The sequence below is a fragment of the Pseudochaenichthys georgianus genome, chromosome 22 (genome assembly GCF_902827115.2).
Source record: "Pseudochaenichthys georgianus chromosome 22, fPseGeo1.2, whole genome shotgun sequence".
In the NCBI taxonomy this organism is placed as follows: Eukaryota; Metazoa; Chordata; class Actinopteri; order Perciformes; family Channichthyidae; genus Pseudochaenichthys; species Pseudochaenichthys georgianus.
In genome coordinates this window covers 25,428,706-25,453,353 of record NC_047524.1, presented here as the reverse complement: position 1 = coordinate 25,453,353, position 24,648 = coordinate 25,428,706, and the positions used below count along the sequence as shown (strand labels likewise).

General features: G+C 40.3%; 1 protein-coding gene across 3 annotated transcripts in view; it reads right to left on the bottom strand.

Moving 5' to 3' along the window:
• The window catches only part of LOC117467506 (zinc finger MYM-type protein 4-like), a 57,069-nt gene that overhangs the window by 19,052 nt on the left and 13,369 nt on the right, over positions 1–24,648 (bottom strand). For all 3 annotated transcript variants that reach the window (XM_034111147.2, XM_034111149.2, XM_034111150.2), the window contains exons 10-18: positions 24,254–24,404; positions 22,531–22,646; positions 22,128–22,442; positions 18,162–18,312; positions 5,869–6,032; positions 5,589–5,763; positions 4,107–4,220; positions 3,428–3,471; positions 3,090–3,228 (exon numbers count right to left, since the gene is read on the bottom strand). In XM_034111147.2, coding sequence (XP_033967038.1) covers positions 3,090–3,228; positions 3,428–3,471; positions 4,107–4,220; positions 5,589–5,763; positions 5,869–6,032; positions 18,162–18,312; positions 22,128–22,442; positions 22,531–22,646; positions 24,254–24,404 — 1,369 coding nt within the window. The remainder of the gene's footprint in view (positions 1–3,089; positions 3,229–3,427; positions 3,472–4,106; positions 4,221–5,588; positions 5,764–5,868; positions 6,033–18,161; positions 18,313–22,127; positions 22,443–22,530; positions 22,647–24,253; positions 24,405–24,648) is intronic.

Below are 24,648 nucleotides of genomic sequence, written 5' to 3'. Positions count from 1 at the left end.
GTAACGGTTCAAATAAGAGAACTGAAAATCAAAACCAGCTGTATAATTCACTCACAGAGACACTTCAAAAATATTCAAGTGATTTCAGATTTGGGCCTCATACCTGAATCCAACTCAATGAACCTGCGTTTCCTTGTTTAGCACATGTAGTGTCATTTTAAGCATGGGGTTTCCCTGCTGTACATGACATACATTAGGAACTCATTTCAAAATGTGAAAGTGTATTTGGCCTGAAAAGCTCAGAAACACCCACCCCCCCCAAAGCAGGTTAAATTGCCCAGTTTTGCTAAATTTCTGTATGCCTCTCGGATAATAATTGTATTATGTGATCCTCTGAACACTTCAGAGTGCAATACTGCAATCTGAGACCACTTCACATCAATAGTATTACAACAAAAAAAGTCTGTTGCAAGGCATTTATTAGTTTGACTCCTGGAAAGTGGGAAAGCACCTCCGAACTTTATATTGTTTCTCGGGACTATTAAACCAAACAACCCACTTTTAGGCCTTTTCATGATTTTATTTTTGTTGGATGGTTAATGATACATTTGTGCATTTTCATTCATTGAGCCCCCCCAAGGAAATCTTGCCTCCCACTTAAAAACATCCAACCTTAATTCTTTACAGTGACCAATTTGTTTAGCATCTGGGCAAAAGTGATCTTAATAAATGTAAGGATCAGATGGCATGATGCATCTCTGCTGCTGTAGTGAGACAGTGAAAGACTGATGTCAAGTGGGGTGTGAAAACACATCAGGGGGGCAATGGTTGCTCTAAAAACATACTTGTTTGTGTTTTTGTAGAAATAAAGTGGAAATACTGTCCATTAACAAACCATACACAACTCACTTAATAAAGAAATGACAGGTTTTAAGACACTTGACACATGTTCTAAGATCAGCTTTAATAACAGGGTCAAGTATTGTGGCAGATTGAGGTAAAATTTTACTTTAATAAGAGAACATCTTGTAAGTCATTGAAGCACTTTTCTCATCCATAGTGTTAGTCAGAATAAAAACACAGGATAAATACCCTTTATTGGAAGAGGAAACAGACAGCCAAGATGATCGGTACTTCATAAATAATGCAATCTCTATCTTAAAAATGTTGCCAAATTCATGTCAATGCTGGAAAACATGGATTTCTGTCTTTGCAGGGGTGGATTTAGACAGGCACAACAATGGGTGTAGAGGACAGTGAAGGAGTGAAGGTGTGAACCCGTTAATCCTGGAGAGGTTTATTCTTTGTCGAGGGGCTCGGGTGGGGTGGGGGGCAACGACTTCTCCGGCAGCAGGTCAGGAGGCTGTGGAGAGAAAGACCCGGGTGATGCACTCGACCCTCTTAGGAAGTCAGTTCAATTGACTTGAAAGAAGACACAGAGGTGTCAGCGGATTGTGTCAGAGCATTGTTGCTTCTCGGATTGACATTGCATTTACGGCAAACATCTAAATTCACATTTTTCCTCTTAACTGTAGTGCTATTTATTTATTTATTTTAAATGAAGATTACAATTTTTCTGTATAATTAAAAAATGTTGGGCTTTGAGCGCCACAACCCGAGTGCAGTTTAGTTTCATTATATAGACATATCTATGGCCAATAGCTCTGACACTCAGAAACAATACAGATGAATAAATAGCTCTAGAGGTAAGAGGGAAAATATGTGAGTTGGATGTGAACTGTCCCTTGAAATTGGAATCCTTAAATCATAGATACAGCTGTCCAAATGATAACTTGAAAAGGAAACTATTTCATGGTGTTCACATGAGAAAGTGTTCATGCGGTGTGGGACTCAGAAGGCTCACCTTGTGCTTCCAGTCCAGGAGCCGTTTTGTAGATCAGTCTGGTGTGGTAGAGTTCAAAACAGGGGACAGGACAGAGGCTGGGCTCCCCTGAACACGTCTTACAGAAATACCACGTCTTCCTCCTCAAAGTCCCGCCCTCCTGCTCACAGAGCTTCACCTCTGAGTGTTCCTGCTCTTTGTTCTCATCCTTTACTCCCTCCTCCGGTTCTATTTCTGTTTTCCTCTCCGTCCCCTCATCCTCCTCCATCTTCTGCTTCTTCTCCTCCTCCTCCTCCTGCTGCTCTTCTTCCGCCACCCTTTTCCTCTTGTGTTGGGAGCAGACCTTGCAGTCAGAGTCCGTCTCTCTTCTGCCCAGGAAATGGCGTCCGGTTAGTCGTGCAGGCACGGCGTCGCTCGGCTGAGTTTCTCCCTGAGGTTTGGGTGATGGAGATGGAGAAGTGGAAGCTTCCGCAGATGTCTGGTCGGGTTGAGAGGAGCTATCTAGCAGAGCTGCTGCAACTATCGAAACAGCTAGTTGTGAACATCGAACGATTGATAGCACCAAAAGAATGAATGAAACTGAATTAGATGGTGAGTAGGGTTGTGACAAACACCCAACAAAAAGGCACACCAGCCATGGCCCAGAGGAAAGGGTCTACCTCTATGAGTGCTATCATAACAATTATTCATGAATAGTATTTTAAACAAATAGTATATAAGAATTTGGATACTACTGATAAGCTCAGGTGATGACTAAATGTATCTGTGGAGTGTTTGTTTGAAATCATGGTGTATGGAGAGACTAACCATTGCAAAGTCAGAGAGTAATTCCTTCTGTCTTTTCCCCCCGTTTTTTATAAATCAATGTAGTCGGCCCCCTGACAAAGCTATTTTTGAATGGCCAGCTACATTGATCTTTTACAAAATAGAGGTAAAACAGACAGAAGGCATTTCTGTCCATTCTAACCTGTTAGCGTGCGTTTGTCAGTAAAAATCGTTCATAAATACTTCAGAGGAAGCAGATTTTACACATTAAGTGTACATTTATCCATTGGGGTAAATGTACAAGTTACTGTTGTGAAAGAGGATAGTACAAGCAGAAAAGGAATACGTTTTCTTTCTGAATAAAACCCTGTAGGAATTTTTTTTAGAGTTTTGTCTTTTCATCTGACAATAATTGATCAACCAAAGTAATAATCAGCAGATTATTGGATTATTGAAATAGTTGTTAGTTCTGTATCCTGTGTGAGTGAGGTGGGACAGGGCTACCCAAACGTGTGTGTGTGTGTGTGTGTTCTGTAGTTACCTGCTGACTCAGCAGAGGGGGAGAGCAGCTGGCACATGCTCTCCTGGTCCACAGTGAAGGGCCGACACAGAACTGACTTGTTCTTCATTTGACGGCGACGGGACGAAGGCCCTTGCATGGCATCCGTCTGAGTGCTGGCCTGGAAATTACAAATTGAAAAACGGCTAAATTAGATATGATCTAGTTCTTAAGTCACATGCTGCAGGGGACAAAAGTTTTATTTCTGACCAGATCAAACATTTTCAGAAAAAGAAATGTGGGCACTGACTTTGGTTCTAATATTATTATCAATAGTGTACATTTTTTTTAGCCATGACACGCACACCCAGGGTACCTACGTGGTCTAGATTCTTGGCGTCAATGTTGGTGGTTGGAAGTGTTCCTACAAAAGAGAAAATACAAATAAATCAGCACTGCATCAAACCCCACTGTGACATGCATATTATAAAAATATAACAAGTGTTGTGGCTTTAAATAAAGCTGTGCCAAATGCTTTAAAATGTTAGCATTGTTATATTTTATTAGGTCATCACCCTTATATATTTAACAAAAAGAAGGGAAAAAAGGGATGTTTTGGATAAAATTAATTTTTGTAAATCAACTTTGAATGCTCATAAACTTGCTCCCTACATGTGTAATGAAAGTGAAGATGTCTTAACTTAGCATTAAGCGCCAGGCAAATGGAGGTTAATAACGTCATCATTTAAGTACTTTGCTAAAAAAGTGTGGATCTTTGGAAATGATTTGATCTTTTTTTAATGAATTATCACTTTTGGACTTAAAAACGCTCTGAACGTTATTAGAAATGTTTGGATCAGTCAGAACCAATCATACGCACTTCAATGTAATCCTATAAATAAAATAAGACTAATAATAATATTGTCTAATGAGAATCTGTGCAGAAATAGTGACTTTAATCATAATGGATAGACAGCATTCAAATGTTGATGTCAACACTATAGATAAAGCTTTAAAATGTTCTATACGGCACTAACTAATGTAAGTAAAATAACTGACCAGTGAGAGCAGTGTCTGCTGAAACACTGGGCTGAGTGGCAGAGCCGTTGGCCAGAGAAACCACATCCGCGATGACAGGATTCATCTTTGAGGAATGGTGGGGCTGTGTTGGAGCTGGAAGGAGAGAGGAACATTCAAAAGTTATTAACTTGTGAGGGTCACGGTTCAGTACGGTTTCGGTACAACAAGTACAAAAAAAAGTCCCAAATGCATATTTTTTTTTGCTGTTATTTATTTTTAACAGTAGTGCAAGTTTTGGTATGAAAATAAGGAACTCTAACATTTGGAATAATTAACTGTATTACACAGTTAAAAACAAACCACAAACAGTAACACTCACACTCAGATGGCCATATTATTATAATGGCTGTCAAACAAAAAGGTTAAATAAGCTGTACAACTAAAAAGAAAATATTAAAATAAATAATAAGAAAGTGTTTCAATCACGATCAATAAAAGGCAATACAGAACTGTATAACATCTCATGATGTCAAAATATAAAATAAATACAATGATAAATATAAAACAAATACAATCTGTACCTTTAGGAGCAATGTCTAACATGTGTACTTAACTTGTGAGTGTGTGAGGCCATTATGCCTAAATAAAGGTACTCAAGCTTTACTCTATTTTCAAGGTTTTCTTCAAAAAGATGAGTTTGTCTACGTTGTCAGCAGTGAGGGCAGATCTGTGGGCGGTAACTATGCCGGTCACCTGCCGTCGAGGAAACCCTCTCGCTGGGGACTGAGACTGACTCGGATGTGATTGAGCATGTTTGACGTGTTACCACCAGCATACCGCACCGCTGTCGAACAACGCCGACACACCGTCCTCGTCCGATCCACAACTCGCACCCCATCATTGTTGTAGTCCACAGGGAACCCGAAATGTTCCCACACACCTGATTTAAAAGAAGCAGGTGGGTTCTAGCTCCTGTGTGTTGTGTGAACTCGCCGCAGATACCAACTGTTCTTCTTCATGTATTGTGTTAGTTTTGTTGTGTTTTGTTCTTGTTCTTCATTTGTTATTTACGGGCGGCTGGCTTTTAGGCGCAATACCGCCCCCTGGATTATATATAGTGTAATACTGCCCTGAGTGTCAGACTTTTTTCCCACTCGTAAAAAAAGGCGTATTCGCCGTATGACTGCATGTGCCGAACCGTGACGTCCGAACCGTGACGAATACGGATACCGTTACACCCCTATCTTCTATTCCATCATCCCTGTATGCACTCCAAAACATGATGGAAACGGTGCGGATTGAATATGGTGGTTTTCACATCATTTGAAGAGTATGTTGATGTTCTCTAACCACGGTTGTTGCTTAGCTAAACCAGGCACCTACAGAACAATCTCTCCTACATCCCATGGCAAACTAGCTTTATCTGCTCCTTTTTGAGCTGAATGTTGTGAAAAATACTGTTTTAGGTTTGTTGGATTTCAGACTGCTGCTCTACATCTTAATGTGTCACACTGATTTTACCGTATGGAGTTTGTGGGGCAGTTCCTGTTCCGTTGCTGCTGCTGTGGCTGGTCTCAAAGTGCAGCTGGCAGTACTGCAGCAGGCAGGGCAGGTTGCAGAAGTTACGGACTGAACCCAAACATTGCAGCTTCTCAGTCATGGAGCCCTGTTTTCTGCAGCTGTCACAGCGACCCATCTGGAGAGCAGAAGGGGAGAAAAGAAAGGGGAAAGAAGATTTAAAAAATAAATAACCAGTGGATTAACAGACGGGCACACCGTGTAAAGTTGAAGGACAGCCTACCCCATAGTAGAGCACAGTGTACTGGGACATGCAGTGGGGTCTACAGAACTCCTCCATCCGGCCTCCATAGTGGCTGTGCAGCATCTTGGTGCTGAAGCCGGAGCAGTAGCTGCAGGAATCCTTGCATAGAGCCATCCGCTCATGTTTGAACACGGATTTACAGTCTGGAACACAGAAAGGGCGACTATTATTAGTGTCATTAATACAAAAATGGGGCGATTATGATTGACCAGGTTAATAATAATAATACATTTTGGTACTCAAAGAGACTTTACATGTGCATGTCGAAATACATAAATAAAACACCACACTTAAAAGATAAAATAAAATCACAAAATGAAGGGGCCCTATAATGCTCTTTGGGGCTTTTCCATCTCCTGTAGTGTGTTCGATAGGTTTTTGTATATGTCAATGGTCTGCAAAGATTAAACTCAATCAATCAATGTTTATTTATATAGCCCAATATAACAAATGTTACATTTGTCTCAGTGGACTTCACAGTTTGTACAGAATATCAGTATGACAATACGACACCCTCTGTCCTTAGACTAGTGTTTCCCCTAGGTTTGGTTGCTGTTTGAGTGGGGGGGTTGGGATATATCTTTTTAAAATCCTCAGAAGCAGAGAGAGGAGCTGTGGATTATTGTTATTGATTAATGCATCAGTGTTTCTTAGGGTAAAAAACACTAAACTCACAACTTAAAATGAAAGTGTTTAGTTTATTTAATAAAAGAGCACATGTTCAATGTAAAAAGTGACAGTAGATATAGATTAGTTGCAATTTGGTGCTATACACACACACACACACACACACACACACACACACACACACACACACACACACACACACACACACACACACACACACACACACACACACACACACACACACACACACACACACACACACACACACACACACACACACACACACACACACACACACACACACACACACACACACACACACACACACACACACACACACACACACATATATTAGGGCTGTCAGTCGATTAAAATATTTAATCACAAATTAATCGCACATTTTTTATCTGTTCTAAATGTACCTCAGAGGAATATTTTTCAAGTTTTTAATACTCTTATCAACATATGAGTGGACAAATATGCTTTATGCTAGTGTTTATTATCATTTGAACAATGACAAATATTCTCATGAATATTAAACACAACAACCTCTGAACATTACAAATATTCACCTCAATTCAACCTGGAACCTCTCTCATACAATAATACAATACACATGGTGTGTGTGTGTGTGTGTGTGTGTGTGTGTGTGTGTGTGTGTGTGTGTGTGTGTGTGTGTGTGTGTGTGTGTGTGTGTGTGTGATGGATGGATCGTTGGAGCTATGTGCAACTCAAGGCATATTATGCTCGAACGGGAGCTGCCTGGACGCTGCAATCATGTTGCACTATCCGAGCTGAGTGTGCTGACTTCTCCTACAATGTCCCGCTGTCTGCTTCCTGCATAAAGTCAAGTGCTCGGCGCAGTTGTGGCGACTCTGTTTTAATTTAAACAGCTCCTTATATCCGTTAGCGCAGCTAGCTAGCACCAGATGCTAACAACAACAATGCACGTAAGGTCTCTCCCTCGCTCGCTCGGGCCACACATACACACACCCTCCCGGTCCTCCAGATGGCCAGTCGGTGCCTGCCGGTGAGCGTGGAAGTGTGGTCTGCCACTGTCAAGTTAACGCGTTAACTTGACAGCCCTAATATATATATATATATATATATATATATATATATATATATATATATATATACATACACATACATACATACATATATACATATATACACACACACACACACACATTGTATATATTTTTAAAAACCTTGAATTTCAGGGGGGGGCACGGGGCTCCGTTGGCGCCCCCTCCAAGACAATGGTAGGGGAAACACTGCTTAGACCCTCACATTGTACAAGGAAAAACTTCCAGAGAGAACCCCACAGTTTAAAGGGGAAAATGGGAGAAACCTCAGGGAGAGCAACAGCGGAGGGATCCCTCTCCCAGGACGGACAGACGTGCAATAGATGCCGTGTGTAAATTGAAAAGATAATACATTTTACAGCGTAGGTAGGCCAAATGTTTGGAAATGCATGTGTCTATAATAAGAAGATGAAGAGAGTACACAGGTACAGACAGACAGAATAATTAAGGTGTCCCCCGACAGTCTAAGCCTAAAGCAGCTAAACGAACGTGTCTACGTACATGCACTCCCTTAGGATAGGTTGAGGGAAAGGGGTAGCAAGTAAGAAGTAAGGAACAGAGGTGGAGAGGCTAGGGGTGTAACGGTTCACAGAAGTCACGGTTTGGTTTGTACCTCGGTTTGGGGGTCACGGTTCGGTACGGTTCGGTACAACAAGAAAAAGCAAAAAAAAGTCCCAAATGCATAATTCCAGGTTTGTTATTTATTTTGAACAGTAGTGCAAGTTTCAGTTTAAAAATAAGGAACTCTGACATTTTGAATAGTTAACTGTATTAAACAGTTAAAAACAAACCACAAACAGTACCACACACTCAGATGGCCATATTATCTATAATGGCTGATGTCAAACAAAAAGGTTTCATCAAGCTGTAAAACTAAAAAGAATGTCTTGAAAATATTACATCATAAATAATAAGAAAGTGTTTCAAGAGCGCAAAGTCGTTGAAAAACATTATGTCAAAAGCTTCCGTTATTTATTTTGGTCTCTCAGCTCTCATGTCTATCGGTTGATCAAAAACAGCGGGGATCAGCTGTTGAACTGCTGCTGTCTTTTGCGGGCTCCGGTGATTGGCAAATCTGGGTGATGCCTTCTGATATGATTTAGCATGTTTGGCGTGTGTTCCTATTAGCATACCGCACCGCTGTCTAACAACGCCGACACACCGTCCTCGTCCGATCCACCACTCGCACACCTCATCGTTATTGTAGTCCACAGGGAACCCGAAATGTTCCCACCCAGCTGATTTAAAAGAAGCAGGTGAGTTCTAGCTCCTGTGTGTTATCTGAAATCGCCATACTAACTTTTCTTCTTCTTGTATTTTGTTCGTTTTGTTGTTGCGTTTCTTCTTGTTCTTCATTTGTTGTTTAAGGGCGGCTGGCAAACAGCTTTTAGGCGCAATACCACCCGCTGGATTAAAAATAGTGTAATAGATACTGCCCTGAATGACAGACTTTTTTCCCACTCGTAAAAAAAAGGCGTGCCGAACCGTGACATCCGAACCGTGACAGTAAGGGACGAATATGGATACCGTTACACCCCTAGGAGAGGCACAATGTGTCTTAGTACATGCACTCCCTTAGGATAGGGTGAGGGAAAAGAGTAGGAACTAAGATGTATGCGCCACATCTATACCATGAGCGCATTGCTCCTAAAAAGTTTTGTTGGCACTGACACCAATCAACAGTTGTGTGTCGACTCGGCAGGGATCAAGGCACGTATATGCCTCTCCCTGCTTCCACCATCTACACACACAACCAAATTACATACCATCAGTAAGGAAAAAGAGTAAGAACTCAAATGTATAGGTGAAGAGGCACAACGTGTCTACGTCAATGCACTCTTATTAGATTATTTTATCAACTATAAGCTTTTCCCTTTCTAGCTCCGAGCTAGAGCTTTTCTGGTTCAGCTCCGGTTTCCCTTTTCTGCTCCCGCTCTGTTCACACCGCCCAGAGCCCGACTGGTGCTGACGTCACCGTTTACATCGCTGATTTGCTCCCCAACGGCGCTCACAACAACAACAACAACAACAACGGGGAACTGCGTCGGGTCGATGATCGTGTTGCTTTTAATCACACGAAGCCAGAATAAATTGAATAACGACTTCTCCAACCTTATACTTTGCTCCAGAGTGCCGTGGTTCATTGTTTATTAATGTGTTTCTGCAGCATTTACCGACCGCTGCAGTGCTGGCTGCTCTTCCACGGGAGTTTATTCTCCCGTTAGCTCCCGGTTAGCTCACACTGCAGCGGCCGCTCTAAAGTATTCACTCTCCGACTCACACAAGCAGCTGATACATATCCCCAGTTCCCCTTAAGTGAATGTGTGTCAGTCTGAATTGACGCTGTTTGGTATCACAACGCTGTTATGAAAGTTTCTCTGGTATAAAATGGGTGATGTTAGGATAGCAACCGAAGCTAAACTGACTACTTGCTATTGCTATCCTATTGTGGCATAAACCGTTTTCTACAGGCACATTTTACCGGCGTATTTTTTATTATGATTCTACTTGTGATAGTCGGACACGACAACCTGTGCAGCCCATGTATCGATTCCATCCGATAGCTGCTATAATACAAAACAACACGTCTGCCTCTCTCCACAATGATCGATAACAGTGAACGGATGGTCAAAGTAAGGTACAAATAAACCGAATCACACGAAGCCTGGTTAGTCTTGCCTGACTTTATAAAGTGTGTTTAGAAGCACTACTGCTTGTAGGCAGGCATAACAGTCGACCCATGTTCAGGGGAGGTGGGTTTAGTTTCCTACACGCCTCGACGTAAGCGACGCCACCTCTTAGCTCCGAAGCTCTTGCCTCTAGACCAACAATTTTTTGGAGCTGGAAGTGAACCGGATTCCGGAGCTAAGAGGCGGCGCCGCTGCGGTGTGAACAGGAAAAACCGGCACTTTTCAGGCTCCAGCTCCGAGTCGGAGCTGAAAACGCGTTGGTGTGAAAGGGGCATATTAGGTAAGATTTTGTGTTAAAGGTTAGTTAGTTTTTGTGGTTTTGTTACTCCCGTTTTGTTTATTTTTGGTATCAGACTTTCAGCATGTTTCTTTTTGTTGTGAAAGTATATTTTTGTTTGATTCAGATTTGGTAAATTAAATTGACCAAACGACATTCTCTGTCTCTGTCTTTGTCTTGAGAGTGGGAAAAGTGGGGAGAGAGCAAACTTTATGTTGCGCCGAGGTTCCCCTAGGCCTGGGCGTAACAGAGGCAAGATATGCCTGATTTGTGCAATGTTACGTAGATGAAAGAAGGCGGTCCTTGAGTTTTATTTTATGTGGGCATTAAAAGATAAATCCTGATCAAATATAACACCAAGATTCCTTAAAGTCTCACTGGAGGCCAAATTAATGACATCCATAGTTAATATATCTTTAGATAGTTTGTTTCGTAGATTCTTTGGGCCGAGTACAATAACTTCAGTTTTGGCCGTGTTTAACATCAAATAATGTAAGGTCATCCATGTTTTTTGAGTTCTTGAGGCAGTCTTGAATTGTATTTAGATTCGATTCATCAGGCTTGATGGATAAATATAATTGAGTATCATCCTCATAACAATGGAAAATGTACATAATGATTCCTTATAATATGGCCTAACAGAAGCATATATAAATGTGAACAAAATAGGTCCAAGCACTGAGCCCTGTGGCACTCCATGGCTAACTTTGGTTTGCGTGGAAGATTCATTGTTGACACACAAACTGAGACCGTTCAGATAGATAGGACCTAAACCAGTTCCCTTTATGCCAACTAAGTACTCTAGTCTTTGCAATAGGATATCATGGTCGATAGTATCAAATGCAGCACTGAGATCGAGCAAGACAAGAATAGAGACAAGTCCTTTGTCTGAGGCTATTCAAATAAATCATTGTTTTTTTAAGTAGTCACACAACTGTTTTGAGACCACTTTTTCAAGAATTTTTGAGAGGAGCGGAAGATTAGAAATAGGTCTATAATTGGCTAAAACCTCTGGATCGAGGTTGTGCTTTTTAAGAAGAGGTTTTATCACTGCTACTTTAAATTATTGTGGAACATAGCCTGATAATAAAGACATATTCATAATATTTAATAAAGAAGTGTTAATTAATGTAAAACTTCCTTTAACAGGTCTAAGATACACATTGATGGTTTAGAGCATTGGTAACCAACCTTTTCAAGCCCAAGATCACTTTTTATTCCAAAATGTAAACCGAGATCTACCAATCCGATATCTTCCAAAAAAACCACTTAGGAGTAAGACTATTCATCGTCATATTTATTTTTGCAATCAATTTATGTTACAACAGGCTCAATGTACGTGGAAAGATGCACACAAAGAAAGACAGTTATGCACAGTTATCTGTTCAATACAAACTATTAATATTTACAGTATCTGTTCAATGCACTATATTTAGTTCCTCAGTTCAATTAGTAATATTCACATGTACAGATATTAGCCTACAGTTCAATGTAATCCATATTAAGTTTCTCTGTTCAATGCACAATATATTTTCAATGCTCAAGTTGCTCTATCAGCCTGCCTTTAATGAGACTGCTGTGACTGCACAATTTATCTGTAAGCCTTTTGAAATCTGGCTGATAGTTAGTGATTGCCAGCCGGAGGCAGTCAGTAAGATGTGCGTCAGTCATATGAGTTCTATACTTGGATTTAATTATTTTCATTTGTGAAAAGGCCGTTTCACATAAGTATGTGGAGCCAAAGTAGGCCTTCAGTTTAAGCGCACATGACACAATCAGTGGATACCTCTCTCTACTCACGGGTGACCAAAAGTCCTGATCTCTTGCTCTGGCCTTCAATTCAATGTCACTTTACATTTCAATGATCTCCATGTCAACACCCATAGGTAATGTAAACACCTCCTGCATTTTAGCTGACAGCTGTTCAATGTCAACGCTGAGGAAAGGGTTTGATACAAAACCAACTATGTTTAACAGTACAAACAACAAACAAGCATGCCATCACAACGACGTGGCCTTGAAGTGAAGTTGGTAATGGCCGGCTGTGCTGCGTCTTTCTCTGTAACCTCTTTGGCGTGCTTCGCACTCAAATGCGAACGCATTGTTGAGGTTGAGCTGTGATAGACCAACGTCTTTTCGCAGAGCTTGCATTTAACTTCCTTTGGACTTGTAAGTTCGAAGTAGTTCCACGAGGAACTCTTTTTACCTGCCGCTTTGTTCATCTTTAGTCGCACGTGTGAGGGAGAGGGGGGGTGGGGTCGGTGTGTAGCGTGCTGCAGCAGCAGTCTGCTCTGCACGCAGGCTTCCTCCAAGTTTACAGTAAAACAAACTGGTGGTGTGACCAATGATCATTTACAATTATTAATACTATTACTATTATTAGCATATATATATTTATATATATTTTGGTTGAAACTAAGCCAGAAAAAAAAAAAAAAACATAAATAATAATTAGAAAAAAGAAAAAAAAAATCGATTTTTAAAAATAATATTCGATTATGGAGACTGTAGCGAATATTCGAATAATCGCTGGCATCCCTAACTCGGATACTCCTTGGGTGACTCGGACTCGTGAATTGGTAACTTGACTACAACACTGTCTAGTGTAATATTAGAACTTACGTTTCCGGGAGCTGTTGATAACACTATACTGGTCAGAGCCAAGAGGTCGTTAATTTTGTTTCTAAGAGTAACAATTCTATCATTAAAAAAGCACATAAAATCATTACTACTGAGTGTTATGGGAATAGAAGGCTCAATGGAGCTGTGGCTCTCTGTCAGCCTGGCTACAGTGCTGAAAAGAAATATTGCATTATTCTTATTCTCATCTATTAATGAAGAGTAGTAAGCTGCTCTCGCTTTACGCAGTGCTTTCTTATATTCATTGAGAGTAATATGCCAAATTAAACAAGATTCTTCAAGTTTAGTGGAACGCCATATCCTTTCAAGTTGTCTCGACTTTTGCGGGTTTCGGCATTATGCCATGGAGCTAGTCTATGTTGTTTTATTTTCTTCTTTTTCAAAGGAGCAAGAGTCTAATTTTATTCGCAGGGCATCTATAGCACTATCAACAACATGATCAATTTGGGGTGGTGTACACCCCAAATTGTGGGGAAGAGCACGCTTGTGAACTGTAAACTCCCAGTGTTCAGTGCCTCCATTGGACTCCTTTGTTTACTTCAATAACATAGTGACATCACCATGTAACACCCGCGCTTCTATTGGCTAGCACTCTAAAATATTGTGCGTACAGGCTAAGGGGGAGGGACATCTCTAAGTGGTTGACCAATCACAACATAGCTGGCTAGCTAACCAATCAGAGCAGACTGGGCTCTGGTTTCAGACAGAGGGTGACAAGAGGTGCTGCAGCACAGGTAGTATGAGAAAAATAAAGAGCTTTTTGAACATTAAAGTTCCCCCATTATGCTATTTTTAGGTCTCGGATATATAAAAAAATATGAAAAACATGACTATGATGTGTTTTGCTCAAAATACCAAACAGATAATGCATTTTAGAAATCCCTCATATCCCTCTATTTCAGCCCTGTTAGAGAAGTGCTGATTCGGGCTCCTTAGCTTGAAAAATAAAGAAGAGGAGGGGGAGCTTGTGCCTGCTCAGAATTCTATGAGGTTAAATGCCATATCATGTTCCAAACCACAGGAAGGATTATTTCTCAAACAGTATGGAGCTCAAATATTTTTTCTCTTGCGGATTTACCACAAGGTGAGTAACTTTTTTTATTTCCTGCTTTTTTTACACAGTAAGGCAAGGCAAGTCAAGTTTATTTATATAGCACCTTTCAAAACAAGGTAATTCAAAGTGCTTTACAAAAATGAAAGACATTAAGAAAATGGCATTTAAAAACAGTCATTAAAAAGGAAAGATAATCAAATAACATTAAAAGAAAAAATACATGGATAAAAGTTACAGTGCAGTTTAAGATATGAATAGCTCAATTAAAAGCAGCGACAAAAAGAAAAGTCTTTAGCCTGTATTTAAAAGTAGTCAGAGTTGCAGCGGACCTGCAGGTTTCTGAGTTTGTTCCAGATATTTGGGGCATAATAACTGAACGCTGCTTCTCCATGTTTAGTTCTGACTCGGGTGACAAAAAGCAAACCCGTCCCAGAAGACCTGAGATTTGTGGATAGTTCATAATTTAGCAGTAGGTCAGAACTGTATGTTGGGCCTAAACCATTCAAAGCTTTATACAGGGTTCTTACACCTTTTCCAAAGTCAAATTCAAGCACTTTTCAAGCATTTTCACGGTGCATTTTCCAGCTTTTCAAGCATCTTACAGCTTTATATACACATACTCAAATGATTATTTCCCTACCTCACATTAAATCAGGCGTTCTTTATGCTATAAATAACCAAATGTGTGTTTCGTGATAGCATTCTACACGAGGATGAAAAATTAAAGAAAAGAAAACTAAGTGATCTGTATGTAGACTGGGCCTCCCATATAACCTGGCTGAGCCAATATAAAACAATCAGCCAAATAACTTTTCAATACATTATGGATTAATTGTTGAGGTACTTTTAGGTTGGCAGTGAACATAAGTCAGAGGTATTTAATATGTATTTAATACCTTTTAGTTACTTCACAGATCTGGATGAATGGTGTGAAATATAACCAAGTGTTGAATCAGACTTTAGTTCCACCTGGAGTAAATTCACAAGCTACCCTGCAGTCTACAAAGTACTTCAGACTAGCTGCACCTTCACCAGCTTTGAGAACACTTTCATGATCAATCATTATAAAACATATCATATATATTATTCTGAAATGGACCGACTACTTTTACTGTCGCTACTTTCACTATATATTGATGATAATACTTTCCTACTTTCACTTGAGGAACATTTTGAATGCAGGACTTTTACTGTAACAGAGTATTCCTACACTCTGGTACTTCTAGTTTTACTCAAGTACAAGATCTGTGTACTTATCATTTCACTACAAGATCTGAGTACTTGTACTTTTATTAGAAATAAAAAAAAAAATATATATATATATGTATTAGCCTGAATTGTAGCCACAAAATCACGCAGAGCTGCATAAAAATAGACTCACAATGGTAACAAGTGGAAAATAATATTTACAAATGTGTAAAATGACTTTAGGTAATGTTGACTACTCAAGACACCTGACTTATACATCTTCACATGAAGACTGTGTTCATTCTACAATTACATGGGATTAAAGCTAAATGTAGTTTTACTTGTATAATACTTCAATTTTATATAAAAGACAGTTTGTTTTCATCTGTTTTCAAATAAACAAAGTATTGGCTTTCAGAATATTAAACTTGTTTCGGCAAATTCAGATGATAAATACAGCTTTGAAGCTTCGGCATAATTACAAGCAGAGAACGGAGTAATTTAACGTCACAGCAAGCATAACAGCCGCCGGTGTTTCTTGTGAGTGTTTCCCGGTACACAAACGCAAAAATACACAAACACACTCGCGAGCTTCCCCCAGACCAGTAACACAAACGAAAATGTGTCTTCGGGTCAATGTGACTGATTTCGATAGAGCAAGTCACATTTGGTTTAGGCACGAAACATACTACCAGTAGAAATACATTGCTTTCAAAATCGCTCTGTGTCGAATCAATAGATTATATTTCGTGACTATAATATGAAATGCCGTGAGAGCTTCATCCTCTGAACACCACACGATGGCGACTGTAACGCACATATTAACATAGGTACGCTCCTCTGAAATGATTGTCCCCTGCAATTATTATTATCCCTCAATCGAGTTCGCTATTCAGCTAGCTAACGTTAGCTTAAACAAACGTAACATGCAACGTTAGCCTAATCTAAAATGCTCTACTACGGCGTACCTTTCATGTGGCTCGTCAGCGCAGACTCTCCCATCGTTATGTTGCAAACTTTGCAGGAGGCTACTCGTGGGCTTGACCCTCGTCTTAGCCATGGCTTGTATTTGTCTTCTGCTAGCTAACGCTCGTTGAAACGGCAACCTCCTCCTGGCACACAGTCACCTATCTCTCATCAGAATGCCCAGGTCACACGTAACACAAACACTTGCAGGTCGCGCGCATAGCGCGGGAAGGTGCAGCGGAGCTGTTTCATGTAGAAGCGAAGCAATTCTTTTCTTTTAATCTAAAAAGCGAACTATTCAGTCAGACAGCAATTTATTGTAAAAGTAAAGCATTTACATTTTCAAGCACTTTCTCAATTTCAAGCACCATTCCCAAAATGCAAGCACTTTCCCAACCTTGAAAACACCACGTCAAATTTCAAGCATTTTCAAGGATTTCAAGCACCCGTACGAACCCTGTTTATAAACCAGCAGCAGTATTTTGAAATCAATTATTTGCAACACAGGAAGCCAGTGTAAAGACTTCAGAACAGGAGTGATGTGATCCACTTTCTTAGTGTTAGTGAGGACTCAAGCAGCAGCGTTCTGAATTAGATGCAGCTTTCTGATAGATTTTTTAGTGAGACCTGTAAAGGCATCATTACAGTAGACAAGTCTACTGAAGATAAAAGCATAGACAAGTTTTCCAAATCCTGCTGTGACATTAGTCTTTTCATCCTAGATATATTCTTTAGGTGATAGTAGGCTGATTTAGTAACTGTTTTAATGTGACTGTTAAAACTCAGGTCAGAGTCCATGACTACACCTATATTTCTGGCTTTATCTGTTGTTTTGAACATTGCAGACTGAAGCTCAGCGCTAACTTTTGTACGTTTTGCCTTGGCTCCAAAAACCATTACCTCAGTTTTATCTTTGTTTAATTGGAGAAAGTTCTGACATATCCAGTCATTGATTTGTTTAATGCACTTACTCCGTGTCTGAATTGGAGCATAGTCTCCTGGTGAAATGGTTCGGTACATTTGTGTGTCATCAGCATAGCTATGGTAACTTATTTTGTTGTTTTTCATTATTTGAGCTAGTGGTAGCATGTAGATGTTAAAGAGTAGAGGCCCCAGGATGGAGCCTTGAGGAACCCCACATGTCATATTTGTCAACTCAGATGTGTATTTACCTATAGAAACAAAGTTGTTTCTATCCTTTAAGTAGGATTCAAACCAATTTAGAACTGTTGCCGAAAGTCCCACCCAGTTAGCTCTGAGTGTTAGCGATGCTTGCTAATGAAAACAAAGACTATATTACGTACAAAACAGTCAGGCATTGTTTCTGAGAGCAACATTTCTGATAGGGCCGCGGGTCCACATTTCCGATATTATGTCATATCGGATGCAAATCTGGATCAGCTCTGTTGTACCTCCGTTTTTAGAGATTTGGGTAAGGAGGAAAAGTGAGTGACGCTGCGTGAGTTCCCTGAAACACCGGGGACACATTTATGTATACAAAATATCAAAAAGGGCATTGTGCATGATAGGTCCCCTTTAAAGCATGTAGAGTAGAGGCACGACATACAAATATGAAACCTGAAAATTAGCAATTCTGTAAATTAAAATCAGTACTGAAAAGGATTCTTTTTTATTCTCAAGAGGTTCTCTCATATGAACTGAGGATATTATTTAACTTAAAATTCAAAAGCAGCTTTAAGGTTACAAGCCTTCCCGATGAATACTTTTAAACATTGACTCACCGACACTGCAGAAAAACAGGTCCTGTTGGTTGTAGCAGAGGGTGTCATGGAGCCGTTTCTCACGTTTGCAGATCTCGCACGGCATCAGGACATTTTTCTGGCTTATATATTGGTCACAGCACATCTCACTGCAGAACATAGAAATACTGGCCTGCAGGAAGCAATTCATATTATCATCATGAGAGGCACACTCGTCATTCAGGTTGGGAAAAGGGTACATTTTCAGACTTAATATGTTGCAGTTGAATATTCATTATTTGCTTGGGAAGGACACGGATGTGTCAGCCATGATAAGAGCTGTTTGAATTATCTAGATGAAAGGAAGGAGCTCCAATGCTTCCTTTATAATCTCCTTTATTTTAGGATACACGGAGCCATCCTTTACGAAAATAAAGAATATTATGCTTTCCCACAATTTCTTGCGGCTCTAATTTAACGCAACGCATAAAAACACAGATCATGCAAGTTACGATGCTTATTACGCATTTTCCATCTCATGTCATAATATGCTAAAGTAATTATATGTTTTGAACTCTCAACAATATGTGAAACCAAAAGGAAAATTAGGAATTAATGTTGTAAAATTATTAATAAAGTCAAAGTTTCAAGGTGTTTACGGAGTTGGGTGGTGTTTCTTAAAAAGGTCACATGTCATGGCCATTTATACTGATCATAATTTCATTGTTGAGGTATACTAGAATAGATTTATATTGTGCAATTTTCCAAACTCACATTGGTTTCTCATACAGAATATCTGTATAGCATGTGTATTCACTCTGTCCTAAACGGCTCGTTGGAGCTCCATCACGAACGGACGCGGGAAGGGGGCTGCAGCACCCCCATCTGTGAGGCTCCACTAGTCGCACATATAGGCTATAATGTCCGAATAGAGAATCTACCTACACCTGAAGAGTGCTTATTGTACTTTTATCCATGTTGAGAATGAATGACACACAGCACAGGCACAATCTGGCAGCGTGGTGCACTGACGCTGATAGTGGATCAATAAGTAGGTGGACAGCGCGTGGTGCTGAAATAGCTAACATGCAGTTTGTGGTTTGAAAAAAATAACACCAGCTCACTAAATCATTCAAACGTAACGTTTACTTATGTGAACAGTAACAAAGTTCAGTCAAAACATTGACAACAAAATTGGAGAAGCCGCTTGATCATGTTGGGCGAAGGGTGGTGGTGCATATGCTGCCACCCCAGTTGGCAGCTTTGTTTTGAAAGAAAAGTTGTGGCTCGTCGGATATTTTTGAGAGAAAATCCCTAATGTCCGAGTGCAAGTGAATGCAGCACAAGACGCGAGTCTTGTAACCCCATCCCCCGGCCCTGGCGCGAGCATGGAAATGTGATTTGAACGGGACGGCGCAAAACAAGAAGCATTCGGTCTACAATGATGACAGAGAAGAGACTGTCAAGTTTGGCTGTACTCAGCATTGATTCAAAACGCACTAAAGCTTTAGATCTTAATAAGCTTGTGAGCAGTGGCGGACTGGCCATCTGTAGAATCACAGAACGGCACCGCAGCGAGGTTCCCCCCCGTTGACAGTTCACTAGTACCCCCCCTCCCCCCCAAGCATTCGAACGTGTCACATGTTTTAACAATCAATTACTTAAATAAGCCTTTGATTATGTTCCGGCCCGCCATCTAGTGGCTCAGAAAAAAAAATTCCGAGAAAAATAAAACGTATTTGCCGAACCCTGCCGTACAGGCTATGCATAATGCGTACATTTTGCAGTATTCAAATATCTACATACGCTCATACTAATGGGATTCATGTTGATTCAAATGAGTTGACAGGAGGTTGAGCGCGAGCAATCATTAAGTTTCCCTTTAATTTCTTTAATTGGAATTCAAACCCTGCTAATGAGTCGATATATTTCTCACTGTTGTCAAAGTTTATAAAGCACACATCAAACAAAAAAGTATCGAGATGCATTTTTAGTTGTTCATCTACTGAATTTTGTAGTTTTAGCTGAGGCATATTGACTCTACCTCAGTCCTAATAATTTCTCCTTCACATTTTGCTTCAAACCCTTGACGATTTTCTCGAAGGTTAACCTCTTAAGCCCTGAGCCTGTTTTTCAGGTTTCAGGCTCGAAAATGCCACTAACACAACAAAGACTATATCTTCACTTCTAAAAAGGGGTAAATTAATAATCTTTTCTCTCAAAGCAAGGTTACATCTGTGAGTTGGATGTAGAAGTGTCAGAATCAATATAGATGTTTTTATTTTAAAAGTAAATTCAGATGGAACACAGTAAAAACATGTAAATTCTAATGTCCGCCTAAAAAAAACCCATTACTTATAGTGAAACCCACCCTTGAATGATGGGCTAGTAGACTAAAAGCTTTAGGAATCCAAACTATAACATATAATAAGTACCCTGTATCAAGATTGATGCAAAACAAGTGAAATTTGACCTTTTTAGAGAGGTTTAGAAAAATAAAGTCCAAGCGGACTCACCTCTGGGTAATTTGGGAACCATCCGTTCCATTTGAACTTTTTCACTGTAAAAATCATTTTATTACTTTGAATTATCACTATAGGTATTCATTCCATCCAAATACAACTGTTGTGGAAAAAAAAAACAAAAAAAAAACATATGCCTACTCTGTTATCCTCTTACAGTGAGCCTCTGAATTAGCCCCGAGCGAAAAATGCTAACCTATTACTGCACCGAAAATCACTCCTAGCTCCCTTATTACTTATCCTAGCTGCACATCCAACACATTGTTTATGATCGTAAAGACACAGAATCTAACGGTGCCCACCTCAACACTGAAAGATACAAACTCGCGACGTTATCAACAAAAACGTACATCAAAACAAGTGGCGCTAGCGCTAATGCAATGTAATGTAATGCGTTAGGCTAACATGGCTCACCGTCCTCTTTGTCTGGTCTAAACTGGTCTTCAATGGCATTAAAACGATAAAAACGATGATGTAGTTAATCCATAGGTTAATATCCAATGTGGCTGTGTCCCCTTTGAAATGTTCTGATAATCTTTAAGCAATAAAACTGCAATTCCGTTATCTGCTGTCCGCTCTGTGCTCCATGCACTCTGGGTCCTGCAATTCCTGCTTCCTTACGTAGTAAACAATAAGTAAAGTCTGCTGCGTAATGTACTTAAACTGTCTGGCATTCTTTATACTTTACGCAGGACCATATCTCTGGAACCCATTGGTCGATTTGGGTGATTTACACCTTTTTCTTAACCATTACATCCAATAGAATCAATGGGCAGTTCCCAAATCCACGTAAACATTACCATTGCGGACGTAATAGAGAAGCAAACGAAACATATCTGAAAGTACAAGCCTGGACGGCAAAACTTTATACCCAGTATATTGCCATAAATATGATGATGGATTATCAGTAAAAATGTCTACGTGACACAAAGACATTGGATTAACCTTGAGCGGCGTTTTTATTCCGTTGAACACAACTTTTGATCACAAATCAAAAAAGGTAAGACGTAATTATTGTAATATTTTTGAAACCGGATGTTGTTTACTTTCTCTTTTCTGGCTGATAGCTCCAGGAATTCGAGGTCGTACAGTGATGACATTACATGTGTGGAATCTGTGGAGTCTCAGCTTTAAAAATTGTATATCTTGTTTGTGCAGTTAAGATAGTAATAAAGCGTTAGCATTAGTTAGCATTTTTTCGCTCAATGCTAATTCAAAGGCTTGGTATTACTCGTGTTTTTTTTAGCTAACAATTGTTCTTATTGTCAGTTAGCGGAGTTTCTTACCTTTAAAAGGGTATGAAACATTAATAGTTTCATAAATGTTAAGAAGCCCTGAGACATAGTCTCGTAAAAAAAACAGTGGGAGGGGTTCACTGGGGGGACCTTCGGGCTTAAGAGGTTAAAGAGAAATTGTCAGGAAAAGACATAGGATCTGTTTTTTGGACAACTCAGCAGCAGTCATAAATGTGATCTGGGCTCCTTACCTGGTGACTGAACAGCAGCGGCTTTGTGCTGAACTCTTTGCTGCACTGATGGCAGGTCAGCTTGGATATGTCCTTGGGCCCCACTTCTGCTGGTTTCATAGGCTGAACAGCAGGCGTTTTGGCGGGGGCCTGGGAGGGAGGCTCGAGCGGGGGCACTGAGGTATGACTGGGATGGTGGCCCGGGAAGGCTACCGAAGACGGGTGGTCCTGAGGGAGGGGAGGGACTGAGCTGACCCCGGCAGAGGGTCCTGCTTTGGGGTCCCTGAGAGCGGGGGTTCCATTGGTCAGGTCTGGCTGAGAGGTGTTACCGGACTTCTGTGGAGACATGGAGGGGAAAATTACACCAATGTCAAATCTACAAAACCAACACAGGCTCCATGATTAGAAACAAAACTGTTCTTACCCTATAGATAGAAACGCAGTCGTAGGAGCAGAAGTTGCGGATGGTTCCGTCCACCATGGCCAGGTGATACTGAGGAACAGCCGACACGTTGCACTCGCAGCAGGGGAACGCAGCACCTAAGGGAAAAAGATAACATAACAAATTAAATTAAAAAATGCTATGTAGTATGTGTTTTAACTAATATTGAAACATGCTTTCCCTTTTCCATGCTTTGGAGGTGCTTGAAGCACTGTAAAAGAAGATTAAACCCTATTCATTAGGGGTGTAACGGTTCACAGAAGTCACGGTTTGGTTCGTACCTCGGTTTGGAGGTCACGGTTCGGTACGGTTCGGTACAACAAGAAAAAGCAAAAAAAAGTCCCAAATGCATAATTCCAGGTTTGTTGTTATTTATGTTTGAACAGTAGTGCAAGTTTCAGTTTAAAAATAAAGAACTCTGACATTTTGAATAATTAACTGTATTAAACAGTTAAAAACAAACCATACACACTACAGTACACTCAGATGGCCACATTATCTATAGGCCTACTGGCTGATGTCAAACAAGAAGGTTTCATCAAGCTGTAAAACTAAAAAGAAAGTCTTGAAAATATTACATCATAAATAATAAGAAAGTGTTTCAAGAGCGCAAAGTCGTTGAAAAACATATGCCAAAACCTTCCGTTATTTATTTTTGGTCTCTCAGCTCTCTATTGGCTTCTTAAAAACAGCGGGGATCAGCTGTTGAACAGCTGTTGTCTTTTGCTGGGCTCCGGTGATTGGCAAATCTGGGTGATGCTTTCTGATATGATTTAGCATGTTTTAGCATACAGCACCGCTGTAGAACAACACCGACACACCGTCCTCGTCCGATCCACCACTCGCACACCTCATCGTTATTGTAGTCCACAGGGAACCCGAATTGTTCCCACACAGCTGATTTAAAAGAAGCAGGTGAGTTCTAGCTCCTGTGTGTTATCTGAAATCGCCATACTAACTTCTTCTTCTTGTATTTTGTTCGTTTTGTTGTTGTGTTTCTTCTTGTTCTTCATTTGTTGTTTAAGGGCAGCTGGCAAACAGCTTTTAGGCGCAATACCGCCCCCTGGATTATATATAGTGTAGTGGATACTGCCCTGAATTACTTTTTTCCCCACTCGTAAAAAAAAAGGCGTATTCGTCGTGTGACTGCATGTGCCGAACCGTGACGTCCAAACCGTGACGGTACGGGACGAATACGGATACCGTTACACCCCTACTATTCATTAAAGAAAAGTAATGAGCCACCTGTTATACATTTAAAAGGGCCCTATTTAGCTCATTTTCAGGTTCATATTTGTATGTTGTGTCTCTACTGTGACATGTCTCCATTATTTAATGTTCAAAAAGCTCTTTATTTTTCTCATACTGCCTGTGCTGCACCACCTATTTTCACCCTCTGTCTGAAACCAGAGCCCAGTCTGCTCTGATTGGTTAGCTGTTGTGATTAGTCAACTGCTTAGAGATGTCCCGCTCTTTAGTCTATCATGTACAGTGTGTTGGAGCCCTAAGCCACTAGAAGCGCAAGTGTTACATAATGGTGTTACTATGTGTGGGAGACAAACTCCCTCTGGAGGGAACACAGGGATTTGAGCCATGCAGACCATTTACCTGCACAAAAACATATACAACACCCTACAGGAAAGGGAAAACTCCAAAAGCATGATAGGGCCCCTTTAATACATGTGGTTGTGTGTCTGTGTCCTACCAGTGAGAATGTGTTGGGGGGGTCGACTCAGCTCAACACATGGAGACGAACAGTAAAGCTGGACTTTGCCCTTTTGGTCTCTTTCCATGATGGTGGAGGACACCATCGCGATTTTGTGACAGTAGACACACTCCACCGTCTTTTTGCAGGTCTGTGTGTATCATAATTACAGAGGTTTAAATCTGGCACATTAGCTTAATAAATATGACATTGCTCTGTGATTTCTGAATGTTACATGATATTTGGGTAGTCAAACTGTTATTAGCATTCGGTGCCACTTAAATGAGAGATGCACCAATCATGTTGTTTTCCGGATGACGCTGATTTACCAATCATTTTCTTATTGTTATTTTTATATAAGCTGGTATGGTTAAGCTGGATGGATAAGCTGGTAT